The sequence below is a fragment of the Dendrobates tinctorius genome, unplaced genomic scaffold (assembly GCF_039654945.1).
Source record: "Dendrobates tinctorius isolate UK_male_01 unplaced genomic scaffold, ASM3965494v1 ptg000042l, whole genome shotgun sequence".
NCBI classification, from domain to species: Eukaryota; Metazoa; Chordata; class Amphibia; order Anura; family Dendrobatidae; genus Dendrobates; species Dendrobates tinctorius.
This window is the reverse complement of record NW_027361710.1, coordinates 6,414,500-6,430,178: the sequence shown is the minus strand read 5'-3', so window position 1 is coordinate 6,430,178 and position 15,679 is coordinate 6,414,500. Positions and strand designations below refer to the sequence as shown.

Genomic DNA, 15,679 nt, shown 5'->3' with positions numbered 1-15,679 from the left:
TCAGATCAGAATTGCTGCAAATGACGTGCCATTGGGGACCATTTAACCTCCTGCTTCTGTCCCCATTCCTGACAGCAGATGAAGCAGGCACCTAAGTTGTCATCTGGCACCTGCTATTAGGATACACAATGTGCCACCGTTGTCTTATCAGCCAGTGCAGAAATACGCTGAGCCAGCTGATAAGAACATTGCAGAAAATGTGTCCTCAGAGCCGGAAATCACAATGGGATGCCGTGGAGATGACAGACGCAGGTCCATCTGGATAAACTTAACACCAACTTGATTTGGTGTTCTCCAGGTCAGGAAGGAGGTAGAAGAGTTCATAAAGACTGCATGTGAGTTCAAGGGGTATTTTGATGATAAACATTAATGTCTGGTCAGTAGAGGTCAGACCACTGTGAATAGGGCTCTGGTTCCATTTACTTTGCCGTGTGGTGCTGCTCCTTTGATTTACAGTTGTTATTAAAGTTATTCTATCCCCGTTGAACATTAAGTTTATTTGTAAACTTTACAAACTTTCTGTTATTTTCAATGAAACAATGAAAAAAAAGCAATTTAAAAAGCTCAATACAATTAACATAACAAGCGCTCGCTCTAACTTTAACACAAGACGCCATGTCTACCGATTACTGCGGCATCAATAGTCTAAGAAATGCTGATGTCTTGTTACGCATTAGGTGTGCAGCAGGTCGTGACTTGTAACAGTCAAAAGTGCTTAGCTAAAGCCCACCATACTCATTAGATGGCTGTGGGGTGAACTATTATTCAGTTGACAGCCATCTTGGCCTTCTCTTCCATTCGCAGGAGTGCTCAATCGGCTGAGCGCTCCGGTGTTCTCTATGAAAGAACTGCTTATCTCATAGAGGAGAAAGGATCGGCAGTCCAAAATCGGACACGCCAAATCCCTTCAGATGTTGTAACATGAACAAAGTACACTTTAATCAATAGATTTTTTAAAATAAGTTCAAAAATTGAATCTTAAAAAAATATTAACAGCATAGGATTGCAGCTGATTCTTTCTTTGAAGTAAAACATGGCATGTGCCCACCATGTTCCTGCACGGTCAGACACGGCCATTGCACAGCAGGGGCACATTTCTAAGATTTTCTCGGCACAGGAACATTATTTTTAACATATCCAATTGTGGAAAATATTATAATTTAAAGATCTATTGATTAATATGGACTTTATTCTTGGGACAACGCCTTTAATTCAATTGTTATGGCTCAAAATACACATTTGGCTGAATCTGTCGATATCGGCGGGTTTGACAGACTTTAGACTAATATGTATAATGGAGGGCTTAAGAACTGAAGTTGCTAGTGACTGAATAATTCTGAGTCTGAAGTGATGAGTTTGGAGAAACCAGCTGTTATATTAGTTGTGTTGAGCTATTTACATTGGTTTATATCAAAAAGCAGAAATGTTGATAATAAATCTAATTTGCAAGAAAGGTTTAATCATTTTGATTGCAACTGTAGGTAATGGTGGAGGACACAGAAGTCAGACCCTCCAAATCAGAAAATGTTCTAACATGTTAATGGTGAGTGGATTAATGACATAAGCTGGCGAGGTGTCTCAGGTCTACGATTATACCATTGGCCGTATAGTGAGTATTAGTGTTTTTATTATCTACTTACCATTTGTTTAAAAGCATTTTCCAGTGCACCAATGACAAGACTCTCAGGAAACACTTGCTTTTCTAGGTGGAAGCGAGCTGCTGTCTCCATAGGGGGATTAGTTATCTCATGAGTTGACATGCGTGAAACAGTTTCAGTCCTACTGTCAGGGTTCAGACAGAGAGGAGCAGCCGTTGTCCGCTGCAGGATATGAATAAGGTCTCTAAGCTGATCGCAAATGTGAAGATGGAGGAGCCTTGATGCAGCCAGTGCGCACCCATATCCTGCATGACCATCAAAGAGCCCCCAGTAATAGAAACTGACTCCATCACAGACCTGAAGTATAAAAGAAGAGGAAATCATTCACTATATATTCACTCCCATTTTGTTAATAATACATCAAACCATAAGACATCGTATTATTAACATTGCCCTTACATAGGCCTATAATATATCATGGGATGATTTGTACAGCGTCGAAGAAGGCAGAAGTGGTTGGTTACTTGTTAGTGGTTGTGACTGGAGAGGGGTACAGCACTGACTAAGGGCAGTTTCACACGTCCAGATAATTCCGGTACCGGAAAAACCGGTACCGAAGCTGTCCGTGTGCATACGTATGCCATCCGTGTGCTATCCGTATGTTCGTGTGTACCATCCATGTGCTATCCGTGTGCTGTCCATGTCCAAGTTTTTGAAAAATTATTTTCAATGTTAACCCTTTGACTTTTAAAAACGCACACGGACAGCATCCGTGTGTGGTACGTGTTTACACGGACCCATTGACTTGTATGGGTCCGTGTGATCCGTGCTGTTGCACAAAAACGGACATGTCAGCGTGTTTTGCACACGGACACACGGTCCGTGAAAACACACTGACATCTGCATAGACACATTCATTCAAATGTGTCTACGTGTGTCAGTGTCTCCGGTACGTACTACACGTACCGGAGACACTGACGTGTGAAACTGCCCTAAATGAGGACAACATAGGGGGCACTGAGGTGGTCATACATCATAAAGTAGAACCTCATTTATAAGATGATACTGGTAATTTATAAAATGTAATAAGTGTTTGACATTAAGTATCCACAGGTGCTACAGCCACTTAGTATATATGATAAGGAATGTACACAACATTTGCGCTACTTAAAATGATTAATTATGCATTTTATAGACTATAAGGCAAACTGTTTAACAAGAAAAAAATCCTGTTAGGCAGTGTGTGCATCACACAGCCCAGCAGCGGTTTCCTCTGATTGAAGAGGACACTGACAGAGCGTCCTTCCTGATCACTGATTGTTATGGCGCAGCACAGTACTCTCTCCTCCTGTCTGACACTAATTATTCTGATCAGTGAAAGGCAGGAGAGCAGTCAAGGAAAAAGGTGTATGTTTGTATTTTATAGCTGAGCTATGTGTTTATTGTAGCTGAACTGTGTATTACAGCTGAGCTGGTTGTGTGTTGAAGTCAGCTGTGTTTGTGTTGTTGCTGATCTGTGTGTGTTGATGTCGCTGATCTGTGTGTGTGTTTATTTAGCTGAGCTGTGTGTATTGATGTACTTGAGTTGTGTGTTGATGTAACTAAGCTGTTAGCGTAGCTGAACTTTGTGTTTCATTGTAGATAAGTGGTGTGTGTATTCATGTAGTTGAGTTGTGTGTATGCTGATGTTGCTGAATATGAGTAGCGATGAGTTGTGTATGTAGCAGAGCAATGTGTGTGTGTAGCTAAGTTGTGTAAGTAAAAGATCAGAGCTGTGCAGTGTTACATGAGCTATTTATGTGTTGTAGTGAGCTGTGCATGTGTTGTAGCTGATGCCGCTGATTTGTGTATGTATTGATTGATGTACCTGAGCTGTGTGTGTGCGCTGATGAAACTGAGCTGTGATTTTTAATGTAACTGAGCTTTGTGTATTCATGTAGCTGAGCTGTGTATGTATTGATGCAGCTGAGCTGTGTGGGTATTGATGTAATTGAGCTGTGTGTGTTTTGATGTCGCTGAAGTGTAAGCAATGATGAGTTATGAGTGTGTAGCAAAGATGTGTGTGTGCGTTTGCACGTTTGTATGTTGTAGAGCTGCAATAATAATCAGTGATGAGCGAGTATACTCGCTGCTCGGGTTTTCCCGAGCATGCTCGGGTGGTCTCCGAGTATTGTGGCGTGCTCGGAGCTTTAGATTTTGTCGCCTCAGATGCATGATTTGCGGCTGCTGGCCAGCCTGAACACCTGAGGGGATTGCCTAACAAACAGGCATTCCTCACATGTATTCAGGCTGTCTAGCAGCCGCAAATCATGCAGCTGCGGCGATACAATCTAAATCTCCGAGCACGCCAAAATACTCGGAGACCACTCGAGCATGCTCAGGGAAACCCGAGTAACAAGTAGACTCGCTCATCACTAATAATAATACAGCAATAATGAATGTGCATGTATTGTGCAGGATCCAGCGTTGCGCATGTGTGTACTTCAGAGAGTATACATAATGGACATGTAAAACTATAGGCGTATGATACACATGCTGCAAAGAAACTCTATCAGTAGATCTATTACCTCCCAATTCTACCCTAGTGCATTAACATTACTGATAATGACCCCTCCACTTCTTAACAACAACAACAACAGTGAATTTTTAATTAGCATGAAATACATTTTTCTATTTTCTGCTGTCTAAACCTCAGGTGTGTCTTATAGTAAGATGCATCCTGTAGTCCACAATATACGATATTCAAAATTTGTGTGGAGTCAGAAGAACATGCATGTGCTTTCGATAGGAGAGGGGAATAAGCTAATCCCAGACTTCTGCCAGTGTCTTATCTCCCACAGAAACAAAAGACTGAGGATGTTGAAATCCAACATTCCCACTCCTTCCTCCTCCTCTCTTTTAATTAAAGAAGTTTGAAAATAAATTCTACAAAGTGATTAATGTATCCACAATAATATGTATTTTTATAATAAATTGATAAAAACAAACAAAATAATGTACTTATTCGGTATCCAAATGATAAGCGTAACATGACATGAATATTATAGACTATATAATAAGACAACTGGTAACACAATATGAGATTTCCATCCTCTTAGATTTTACCAGACTAGTGATAATATTTCTTTTTTTTAACAGTTCCATATGAGATATTACGTTTTTTGTTAGGAAAGGAACACGAGAACATTTCAGAATGACTGGTATGGAACATACTATCATTTTGAGAAATTTTAAAGGGAACTTGTCATCTGTCGTAACGCCCCCAAACCATCACTATTTCTATACTCCATGCTATTTATGCATTCCAGTACCCACTTCTTGTGGCTTTGCCATCTCTATATACTTTCATGGTCAATTTACAGTTATTCTGCATTCAAGCTTTGCAAACAACTCAGGACTATTCCAGTTGGACACTGATTTCCAGACTAGTCCTGCGTCCCATTGTAAGCATGTCCTTATGTGCATCCGAGCGGTATTCGGCCCTCGCAATGCACCAGCAAGATTTGCAAGAAGCCAACAGTGATGTCGCTCTTGCAATTTATGTAAGTCACACGCTTACAATATGGGAAGCAGAACTAGTCCGGGGAAATCAACTAGTCTGTAGATAATTGCATTGCACAAACGCAGAATACAAATTAATTTTAAAAGTATTTAACGATTTTAAGGGAGGCAGTTAGGATGGAGGAACATTGGGGAATAGGGGCTGTTTTATTATCCATCTTCAGAACAGTTTTGCTACCTAGCCCCCGGATTCCTGCTTACTGGAGACAGTGCGCTCCTGATTGACAAGTAGGAGCAGCAGCATGGCTGTGGTGATGGCTCAAATTGTGCTCTCTCCAATGTTGCCAGCAGAGGCGGAAGTAGCACTGTAATCCTCTGCAATATCACGACAGGGACAGTAAAACTATCTGGATCCAGCTTCCTCCAGAAAACAGCTTGGAAGCGCTGCACTCCTTTCCTAGGAGACCGAGCACCACTGGCAGACTGCAGCAGTGGCCGATATCTTAGGTTATGATTAGTAAAATATAAAATTACAAATCTCTTTGTTCTTTAAAATAGATAAACTGCAATCACTTTGCAATTTTAACCATTAAATATTATGAAAATATCTCTATTGATACTGAAAAGTTGTCATTTCTGTTAACAAATACCTTGGACATTGGTTGTAGATCTGTGTTTAAGTTCTGGTCGCTTGGTAAGCTATAGTATGTTTCTTCTCTGTCTTCAGCAACCACAAACTCACAACACGCCTGGTCCTCATTGTGATGACTTTTACCGGCATTAATCACTCTGCAATAAAAATACAAAGTTCAAGTATGTTATACATTTTGTAGTATTAATGGAATTCTCCAATCACAGACAACACTTGTAATACTGTTTAATAAAGTGTTAAATCCATACATACAGTGCACATACACTGCACGGCACAGTTCCTGTATATTATAGCCACATGAGTATGCGCTACTAACATTATGGAGTCACTCCCTTTACCCCTTTAACGACTCCTGCTGAACCTGTGCGGTTGTTTGCTGGAGGAGCGCCATCGCTGTGTGGAGTGGACTCAGGAATAGCTGAGCTGCTGGCTGTTTTACGTAGGTGGCATCTAAGGCTACTTTCCCACTATGAGTGTTTGGTGAGTTTTTCACGCTGCGTAATTTAACAACATCTAAAGCTCATTGTGGGAATGAAGCTCCGACTGCATGTTGGCAGAGCTTCCTAGGAAATCGTCAATATCGCAATATACTGCAATACTACAGAATTACTGTATTACCAAATTTTATTTTTACAAAGTTCTGAAATTTTTTAACTGTGAAAATATAAAAAAAACATATACGTTTGATATTGCCTTATCGTACTGACCTGAAGAATTTTATTGCCAAGTCTCTATTTACTGTATAAACTGTAAAATCAACCCCACCAAAAACAATATTAAAAATGTTTTTTTTTTCACTACTTCAAAGCACTTTCAATCACACCATTGTACAGAAAAATGGGAAAAAAACATTTTAACCACAACTTGGCATACAAAAATCACCAATACAGTTATATTGACAGAAACATAAAAAAGTTATGACTTTTGGAAGAGAGAAAGAGCAAAAAAAAATCACTTGGCACTTAAAGAGGTTGTCAGGTGACATTATGGCTTGTTGATCGGTGGGGGTCCAACCATTTATGCTGCAGCCAGGATCATATTCCTTGCCAATCGTTACAACAATGCCTCTACCTTGAGCCAGTCCTTACACTGGCTACCCATCCACTCCAGAATCCAGTACAAACTTATTGCCCTCACCCACAAAGCACTCCATGGCTCAGCACCACCCTACATCTCCTCCCTTGTTTCAGTATACCACCCTACCCGTGCCCTTCGTTCTGCTGATGACCTGAGGTTAGCATCCTCGATAATCAGAACCTCCTACTCCCGTCTCCAAGACTATACACGTGCTGCGCCAATTCTTTGGAATGCACTTCCCAGGTCAGTACGATTAGTCCCCAATCCCTACAATTTTAAGCGTGCCCTGAAAACTCATTTATTCAGACTGGCATACCGCCTCAACACCTTAACCTAACTATCCCTGTGTGGCACAGTCAAAAGTTTTACCATAACCAGGTTCCCTGTATCACGTTCCCACATGCTTTATGCATCTATTAGCCCTCTGTGTCTGTACTGTTACACACTTAACATTATGGCTGGTCCAAACAATCAGGGCAATTGTTACCACCCACCTTTCATGTCTCCCCTTTTTTCCCTCATAGATTGTAAGCTTGCGAGCAGGGCCCTCATTCCTCTTGGTATCTGTTATGATCTATGTGATTATTGTTATGCTGTAATGTCTATTGTCTGTACAAGTCCCCTCTGAAATGTAAAGTGCTGCGGAATATGTCGGCGCTATAGAAATAAAATTTATTATTATTATTATTATTTAGCAGAACAGGGAACTTAAAATGGATCAGAATTGTGCATGGTCGATCTTTGCTTCATTTATTTCCTAAAGGGATGATGAGTGAAGCGTTCAGCTTTTTATGACAGCTCTATAGAGAATGAATGGAGATTAATTCAGGCATCCAGGGTGCCTCTCCATTTTATAACAGGGTTAAAAAGTACAAAATCCTCATTCTGCCAATTTGGTGAGGGTCCCAGCAAATTATCACCTATTCTGCAGAAAGATGATAACTTGTTTTCAGAAGACTACCCCTTCAAGGGATTTAACTTCCATTACTACTTCATATGACCAGGCAGAAAATGGATGCATACAAAAGGTATACAGTATGTGTGAAGACATCGATTTTTATGGGTGCCCATTCACATTTGATGATTGATTAGTTGTCTGAACCTGCCATGGATGGCAGATGGAGGGGATCAGTCTCTGTATGTCTACAAAAAGACCAGCAATGGAGTATACGCATATATGATCATAAATGATGAAATAGTGAAAACAACTAGAGAACAGGAAATGGGGCGGTGAGAAGGAAACCACTGTAGATATCAGCGATGGTGACAGAAGACCGTAACTAGCCCCATCGAAATTTATGATATAATGCTGTCCAAATACGATTATAATAAGAATATATGTAGCTAGTAAATGTAGTGGCCAAAAGTATTGGCACCCCTGCAATTTTGTCAGATAATACTCAGTTTCTTCCTGAAAATTATTATCTTCATTTAATTTGTCTTAAATGAAAAAACACAAAAAGAATTGTCCTAAAGCCAAATTGGATATAATTCCACACCAAACATAAAAAAGAGGGTGGACAAAAGTATTGGCACTGTTAACTTACCTGTGGCACCTAACAGGTGTTGGCAATAACTAAATCACACTTGCAGCCTGTTGACATGGATTAAAGTTGACTCAACCTCTGTCCTGTGTCCTTGTGTGTACCACATTGAGCATGGAGAAAAGAAAGAAGTCAAAAGAACTGTCTGAGGACTTGAGAAACCAAATTGTGAGGAAGCATGAGCAAACTCAAGGCTATAAGTCCATCTCCAAAGACCTGAATGTTCCTGTGTCTACCGTGCACAGTGTCATCAAGTAGTTTAAAGCCCATGGCACTGTGGCTAACCTCCCTAGATGTGGACGGAAAAGAAAAATTGACAAGAGATTTCAATGCAAGATTGTGCGGATGTTGGATAAAGAACCTCGACTAACATCCAAACAAGTTCAAGCTGCCCTGCAGTCCGAGGGTACAACAGTGTCAACCCGTACTATCCGTCGGCGTCTAAATGAAAAGGGACTGTATGGTAGGAGACCCAGGAAGACCCCACTTCTTACCCCGAGACATAAAAAAGCCAGGCTGGAGTTTGCCAAAACTTACCTGAAAAAGACTAAAACGTTTTGGAAGAATGTTCTCTGGTCAGATGATACAAAACTAGAGCTTTTTGGGCAAAGGCATCAACATAGAGTTTACAGGAGAAAAAAAGAGGCATTCAAAGAAAAGAACATGGTCCCTACAGTCAAACATGGCGGAGGTTCCCTGATGTTTTGGGGTTGCTTTGCTGCCTCTGGCACTGGACTGCTTTACCGTGTGCATGGCATTATGAAGTCTGAAGCTGGGTCTTCCTCAGAGGTCATGGGTCTTCCAGCAGGACAATGACCCAAAACACACTTCAAAAAGCACTAGAAAATGGTTTGAGAGAAAGAACTGGAGACTTCTAAGGTGGCCAGCAATGAGTCCAGACCTGAATCCCATAGAACACCTGTGGAGAGATCTAAAAATGGCAGCTTGGAGAAGGCACCCTTCTAATATCAGGGACCTGGAGCAGTTTGCCAAAGAAGAATGGTCTAAAATTCCAGCAGAGAATTGTAAGAAACTCATTGATGGTTACCGGAAGCGGTTGGTCGCAGTTATTTTGGCTAAAGGTTATGCAACCAAATATTAGGCTGAGGGTGCCAATACTTTTGTCTGGCCCATTTTTGGAGTTTTGTGTGAAATGATCAATGTTTTGCTTTTTGCTTCATTCTCTTTTGTGTTTTTTCATTTAAGACAAATTAAATGAAGATAATAATGCCAAAGAATTTGTGATTGCAATCATTTTCAGGAAGAAACTGAGTATTATCTGACAAAATTGCAGGGGTAAAAAAACAAAACACAAAACAAATATCCTGGAATAAAAAGTAAAAAAATATATTGCAAAAATTGCATGAAGGTAGTAATAATAGTAATAATAATAAGGGTATTTAGTTAACATAATTTTGATCAAAATAATGTAGAAGTCATCCCGCCACGTCACGGCAACCCTTGTGGGACAGTCCTAACTCTTGTATTTAAAACCTTTTTCTGCTCAGACCCAGTTTCTCATTTGTTTCATTGTGCATTCTGTGCATATAAGGGTGTGACCGCCCTGTTTCTGAGTTGGAAAATCCATCCTGTCTGGCCTATACTATTACTGGTGGTTCAGTCCCTCTGTCCTTGTTCACATTTACGTCACTTGACAAGTGGAAAGGTTTTAAATACAAGAGTTAGGACTGTCCCACAAGGGTTGCCGTGACGTGGCGGGATGGCTTCTACATTATTTTGATCAAAATTATGTTAACTAAATACCCTTATTATTATTACTATTATCACTACCTTCATGCAATTTTTGCAATATATTTTTTTAACTTTTTATTCCAGGATATTTGTTTTGTGTTTTGTTTTTTTTTCTCTGTGTAAAGGTCATGTGTTCATATGCAATTACATTTTGCATGCACATTAATTTACTTTTACTTTTTCTGCTCAGAACCAGTTTCTCAAAATTGCAGGGGTGTCAATACTTTTGGCCACAACTGTATGATCAGGAAGCTATAGAGAAAGCTTGCATTAGCACATTCTTAGTAATGCCCTACCATTTCTGACGGCATGTCATCATTTAGGACCCAATTACGGCTATTCTGACTATTTTAAGATTTGTAGGTGGGTGGCTCAGATCCTCGAACAGAAAATATTAAAGTCTGAAAAAGGGAAATAGGCTATAATGTCATTAGTGATGATCCATTCCAGCTACATTACACACCTTTAGCAGAAGGACTTAAAGGGATTTTCCACTACTTGAACAACCCCTTCTAAAGGTACTGTCACACTTAGCGATGTACCAGCGATCACGACCAGCGATATGACGCGGTCAGGATCGCTGGTACATCGCTAAGTGGTCGCTAGTGAGCTGCCACACAGGCAGATCTCACTAGCGACATCGCTGGGGACGGGGGTCGCTACTTACCTGTCACACGAGGCGATCCTGCGTCCTCCCGCCCGGCTCCACGCGTCGCTCGTCGTCACAGCAGGAAGCGCCGCAGGAAGCTGACGACGAGAAACAGTCCAGGACGTTCTCGCGCGATCAGCGATAACCAACGGGGGAGCGGGTTGTAGGTAAGTATCAGACACAGCTATATCGCTAGCAATATCGCTATAACGTCACAAGTTATAGCGATATTGCTAGCGATATCTCTTAGTGTGACAGTACCTTTAAATGTTGTAGCCTTCCGTGTTGAATATACAAGCTTTATACTTATCTCTCACTCCAGGGATGTTGGCGCCTGGTCTCCTGGTGCTTGTGTGACATGTGAGTGCTGCAGACAATCAGTAGCCACTAATGGGCAGCAGTGCTCACACTTCCCTCAGTTGTCCAATACATCAGTGGTCGCTATTTGTCTGCAGCAATCACACGAATGCCAAGGTAAACAGTGCAACATCGCAGGAATGGCACTGATGCAGAAGGCGTGATTACAAGGGTTTTTTTATTTTACACTGGTGTCTACAGCATTTAAGAATATATTGACAAAGTCGTGGCTAACCCCTTTAAGACTAAAACTTCCCTTTTCTTAATTAAATGAAACAATAGGTCTGCTACAAATAAATTGTCTTCTTCCTGACAGTCAGTGCTGATTCTGCATTGTCCTAATAGAAGATATCAAACCTGAATGACAGGCTAGTCGAGAGGGATTTGTATGCAATCCCTCAATAGTTGAAAAAACACTGTTTACAGCTGTCAGTCAAAACTGTTACCAAATCCATGCACCCTTGGCTTCGCCAAACATGAGTGCTGAATGGGGAGATGGAAGTGCGAAGAGGCTTATAGCCCCTGAGTACACGGATGGACATTCCCAGCCAGGCCAATGAACTGTGGTGACCTCAGTGAGATCACCTCTAGCACAGTGAGAAAAAGTCTCATGGAGCCGAGGCGAGTTCAACGGGAGAATTTCACTGTGGTGAACTCGCCTCTGCACCGTGAGAGTTTTTCTCTCTGGGCTAGAGGTGATCTCACTGAGGTCACCACCGTTCATTCGCTTGGCTGAGAAAGCAACATCAGTGACCTGCGGTAACCTCAGTGACGTCACCGCTTTCAAATAAACAACTTTATTCTTGCTGTGTGTTTATTTACAATATAACTATAGGATTAGTAATGGACAGATGTCTTGTAGATCTCTCTCCATTACTATTCTGTGGGCTTGATGCAACCGGACAATACAAAGGTGACATGAACCCCACAAATATTACCCCACTTGCCACCGCTACAGAGCAAGGGGCAAGAGCCGGGCAAAGTGCTAGAATTGGCGCATCTAATAGATGCGCCTTTTCTGGGCGGCTGCGGGCTGTTGTTTTTAGGTTGTTGAGGTAATATCCATGGCCCCTTACCAGTCTGAAAAACCAGCCCCCTGGTGTCTGTTTTAGCTTGGCTAGTTGTCAAAATAGGGGGGACCCCACGCAGTTTTTAAAATTATTTAATTAAAAAAGTCGGAGTGGGGACCCCTCTATTCTTGATAACCAGCCCTGCTGAAGCTGACAGCTGAGGGTTGCAGCCTCCAGCTGTGAGTTTTGCCTGGCTGGTTATCAAATACACAGGGGAACTCTACATCAGATTTTTAAAAAAATTATTTATTTACAACACTGATGAATACTCCCATCAACTGCCGCCTGCTCTTGCTGTTATTAGTGACAGCAGGCGTAGGCTAATGGGAGCAGTAGTCCCATCAGCCGACATCAGTGACCGGAGGTAAACTTTTTTTTGTCATTTGACAGCGTGGGAACCACGGTTGTCTGATCGGCAGTGATGATTTTACTGCTGATTAGAAACAGTGTTTGCCGCGCTGTCATGCATATGACAGCGCAACAAACACCCGGTGATCGGAGGGCTGAACCCGAAGAGTAACACGGACTTCCTGGTGAAGTGCGTGTTCGGTGTCTATGCCTGAACAGTAGGTGTTTGGTATGAACGCCGAAATTTACTGTTCGGGTTCGCCCATCTCTACTGGTGAGCTCACTGATTGGCTCCTGCACTGTTGACGTGATGTCGACACTGCAGCCAAACTCTGGACACCAGAAGCAGCGGCAGAGACCCAGGGATGTTGCTTAAAACACAGGTTTTGTTTTTTTTTCTATAATAAACTGTGTCTGGGGACCAAGATTTTCTGAAACAGGACAACACCTTGAACTCTATAGACTCAAATATAAGGTCGTGTCACTTCCAAGTAGCTGTATTCCATCAATTCTTGTAGACTGTAATCTAACAGTTTATAATATTCTCTGTAAATGAACTCCCATTTATTGTGGCTGCCATAAAGCACACACACCCTTCTCTATAGAGTTAATACAAACAGAATGTGTGTGTCTCTAATGTGGCCTTTCTCAATATAGCTTTTATAATATTAAAAGATCAACTTATACATTACAAATTGATGCAAAATTACAAACACATTGAGGGAAATTTACTATGCTAAATGTCAGAATTCTGTCTCAAAGGGGTTGTCTGGTATTTAGCCTAGGGTTAGAGTCATAGAAAATAACAAACACAAGTAGCATATGACCACTGCAGACAATCAATGGGCTCAGAAGCTTGTGTCATCTACATTAGTATCACCACCGAATTCAGCGATTGTCTACAGTGGTCATGTTTAATGTAGCCATCTCATCATCAAAGGTCAACAAAGATTGAAGCACCCAGCGGAGAAGTGGTCTATACAGCTATGGCCAAAAGTACTGACACCCCTGCAATTCTGTCAGATAATACTCAGTTTCTTCCTGAAAATGATTGCAAATACAAATTCTTTGGTATTATTCTCTTCATTTAATTTGTCTTAAATGAAAAACCACAAAAGAGAATGAAGCAAAAAGCAAAACATTGATCATTTCACACAAAACTCCAAAAATGGGCCAGACAAAAGTATTGTCACCCTAGCCTAATACTTGGCTGCACAACCTTTAGCCAAAATAACTGCGACCAACCGCTTCCGGTAACCATCAATGAGTTTCTTACAATGCTCTGCTGGAATTTTAGACCATTCTTATTTGGCAAACTGCTCCAGGTCCCTGATATTTGAAGGGTGCCTTCTCCAAACTGCCATTTTTAGATCTCTCCACAGGTGTTCTATGGGATTCAGGTCTGGACTCATTGCTGGCCACCTTAGAAGTCTCCAGTGCTTTCTCTCAAACCATTTTCTAGTGCTTTTTGAAGTGTGTTTTGGGTCATTGTCCTGCTGGAAGACCCATGACCTCTGAGGGAGACCCAGCTTTCTCACACTGGGCACTACATTATGCTGCAAAATTTGTTGGTAGTCTTCAGACTTCATAATGCCATGCACACGGTCAAGCTGTCCAGTGCCAGAGGCAGCAAAGCAACCCCAAAACATCAGGGAACCTCCGCCATGTTTGACTGTAGGGACCGTGTTCTTTTCTTTGAATGCCTCTTTTTTTCTCCTGTAAACTCTATGTTGATGCCTTTGCCCAAAAAGCTCTACTTTTGTCTCATCTGACAAGAGAACATTCTTCCAAAACGTTTTAGGCTTTTTCAGGTAAGTTTTGGCAAACTCCAGCCTGGCATTTTTATGTCTCGGGGTAAGAAGTGGGGTCTTCCTGGGTCTCCTACCATACAGTCCCTTTTCATTCAGACGCCGACAGATAGTACGGGTTGACACTGTTGTATCCTCGGACTGCAGGGCAGCTTGAACTTGTTTGGATGTTAGTCGAGGTTCTTTATCCAACATCCGCACAAGCTTGCGTTGAAATCGCTTGTCAATTTTTCTTTTCCGTCCACATCTAGGGAGGTTAGCCACAGTGCCATGGGCTTTAAACTTCTTGATGACACTGCGCACGGTAGACACAGGAACATTCAGGTTTTTGGAGATGGACTTGTAGCCTTGAGATTGTTCATGCTTCCTCACAATTTGGTTTCTCAAGTCCTCACACAGTTCTTTGGTCTTCTTTCTTTTCTCCATGCTCAATGTGGTACACACAAGGACACAGGACAGAGATTGAGTCAACTTTAATCCATGTCAACAGGCTGCAAGTGTGATTTAGTTATTGCCAACACCTGTTAGGTGCCACAGGTAAGTTACAGGTGCTGCTAATTACACAAATTAGAGAAGAATCATGCATCACATGATTTTTTGAACAGTGCTAATACTTTTGTTCACCCTCTTTTTTATGTTTGGTGTGGAATTATATCCAATTTGGCTTTAGGACAATTCTTTTTGTGTTTTTTCATTTAAGACAAATTAAATGAAGATAATAATACCAAAGAATTTGTGTTTGCAATCATTTTCAGGAAGAAACTGAGTATTATCTGACAGAATTGCAGGGGTGTCAATACTTTTGGCCAAAACTGTATCCCTGGAGATTTAGTATAACCATCTTTGTTATTTTCTATGTTTGTAAGGCTATGATCAAATAGCAATGTATCCCAGACAATCCCTTTGACAAACATCAAAACTATCCTAAATGCTTTGCACAGATTAAGGGTACCGTTACACTTAGCGATGCACCAGCGATCCCGACCACGATATGACGCAGTCAGGATCACTGGTGCATCGCTAAGTGGTCGCTAGTGAGCTGCCACACAGGCAGATCTCTCCAGCGACATAGCAGTGGTCGGGGGTCGCTACTTACCTGTCAGACGAGGCGATGAAGACGTCCTCCCGCCCGCGTCCACGTGTTGCTCGTCGCCACAGCAGGAAGTGGCCGACGAGAAACGGCCCAGGACGTTCTCGCGCGATCAGCGATAACCAGCGGGGCAGTCGGTCGGAGGTAAGTATCACATGTAGCAATATCGCTAGCAATATCGCTGCTGCATCACAAAACCAGTGACGTTATAGCGATATTGCTAGCGATATCGC

General features: G+C 41.7%; 1 protein-coding gene across 1 annotated transcript in view; it reads right to left on the bottom strand.

Annotated features, from left to right (window-relative positions):
• Positions 1-15,679, bottom strand: part of LOC141088893 (protein phosphatase 1H-like) — a 104,294-nt gene that overhangs the window by 70,373 nt on the left and 18,242 nt on the right. Inside the window, exons 2-3 of the mRNA XM_073575117.1 lie at positions 5,750-5,888; positions 1,641-1,955 (exon numbers count right to left, since the gene is read on the bottom strand). Coding sequence (XP_073431218.1) covers positions 1,641-1,955; positions 5,750-5,888 — 454 coding nt within the window. The remainder of the gene's footprint in view (positions 1-1,640; positions 1,956-5,749; positions 5,889-15,679) is intronic.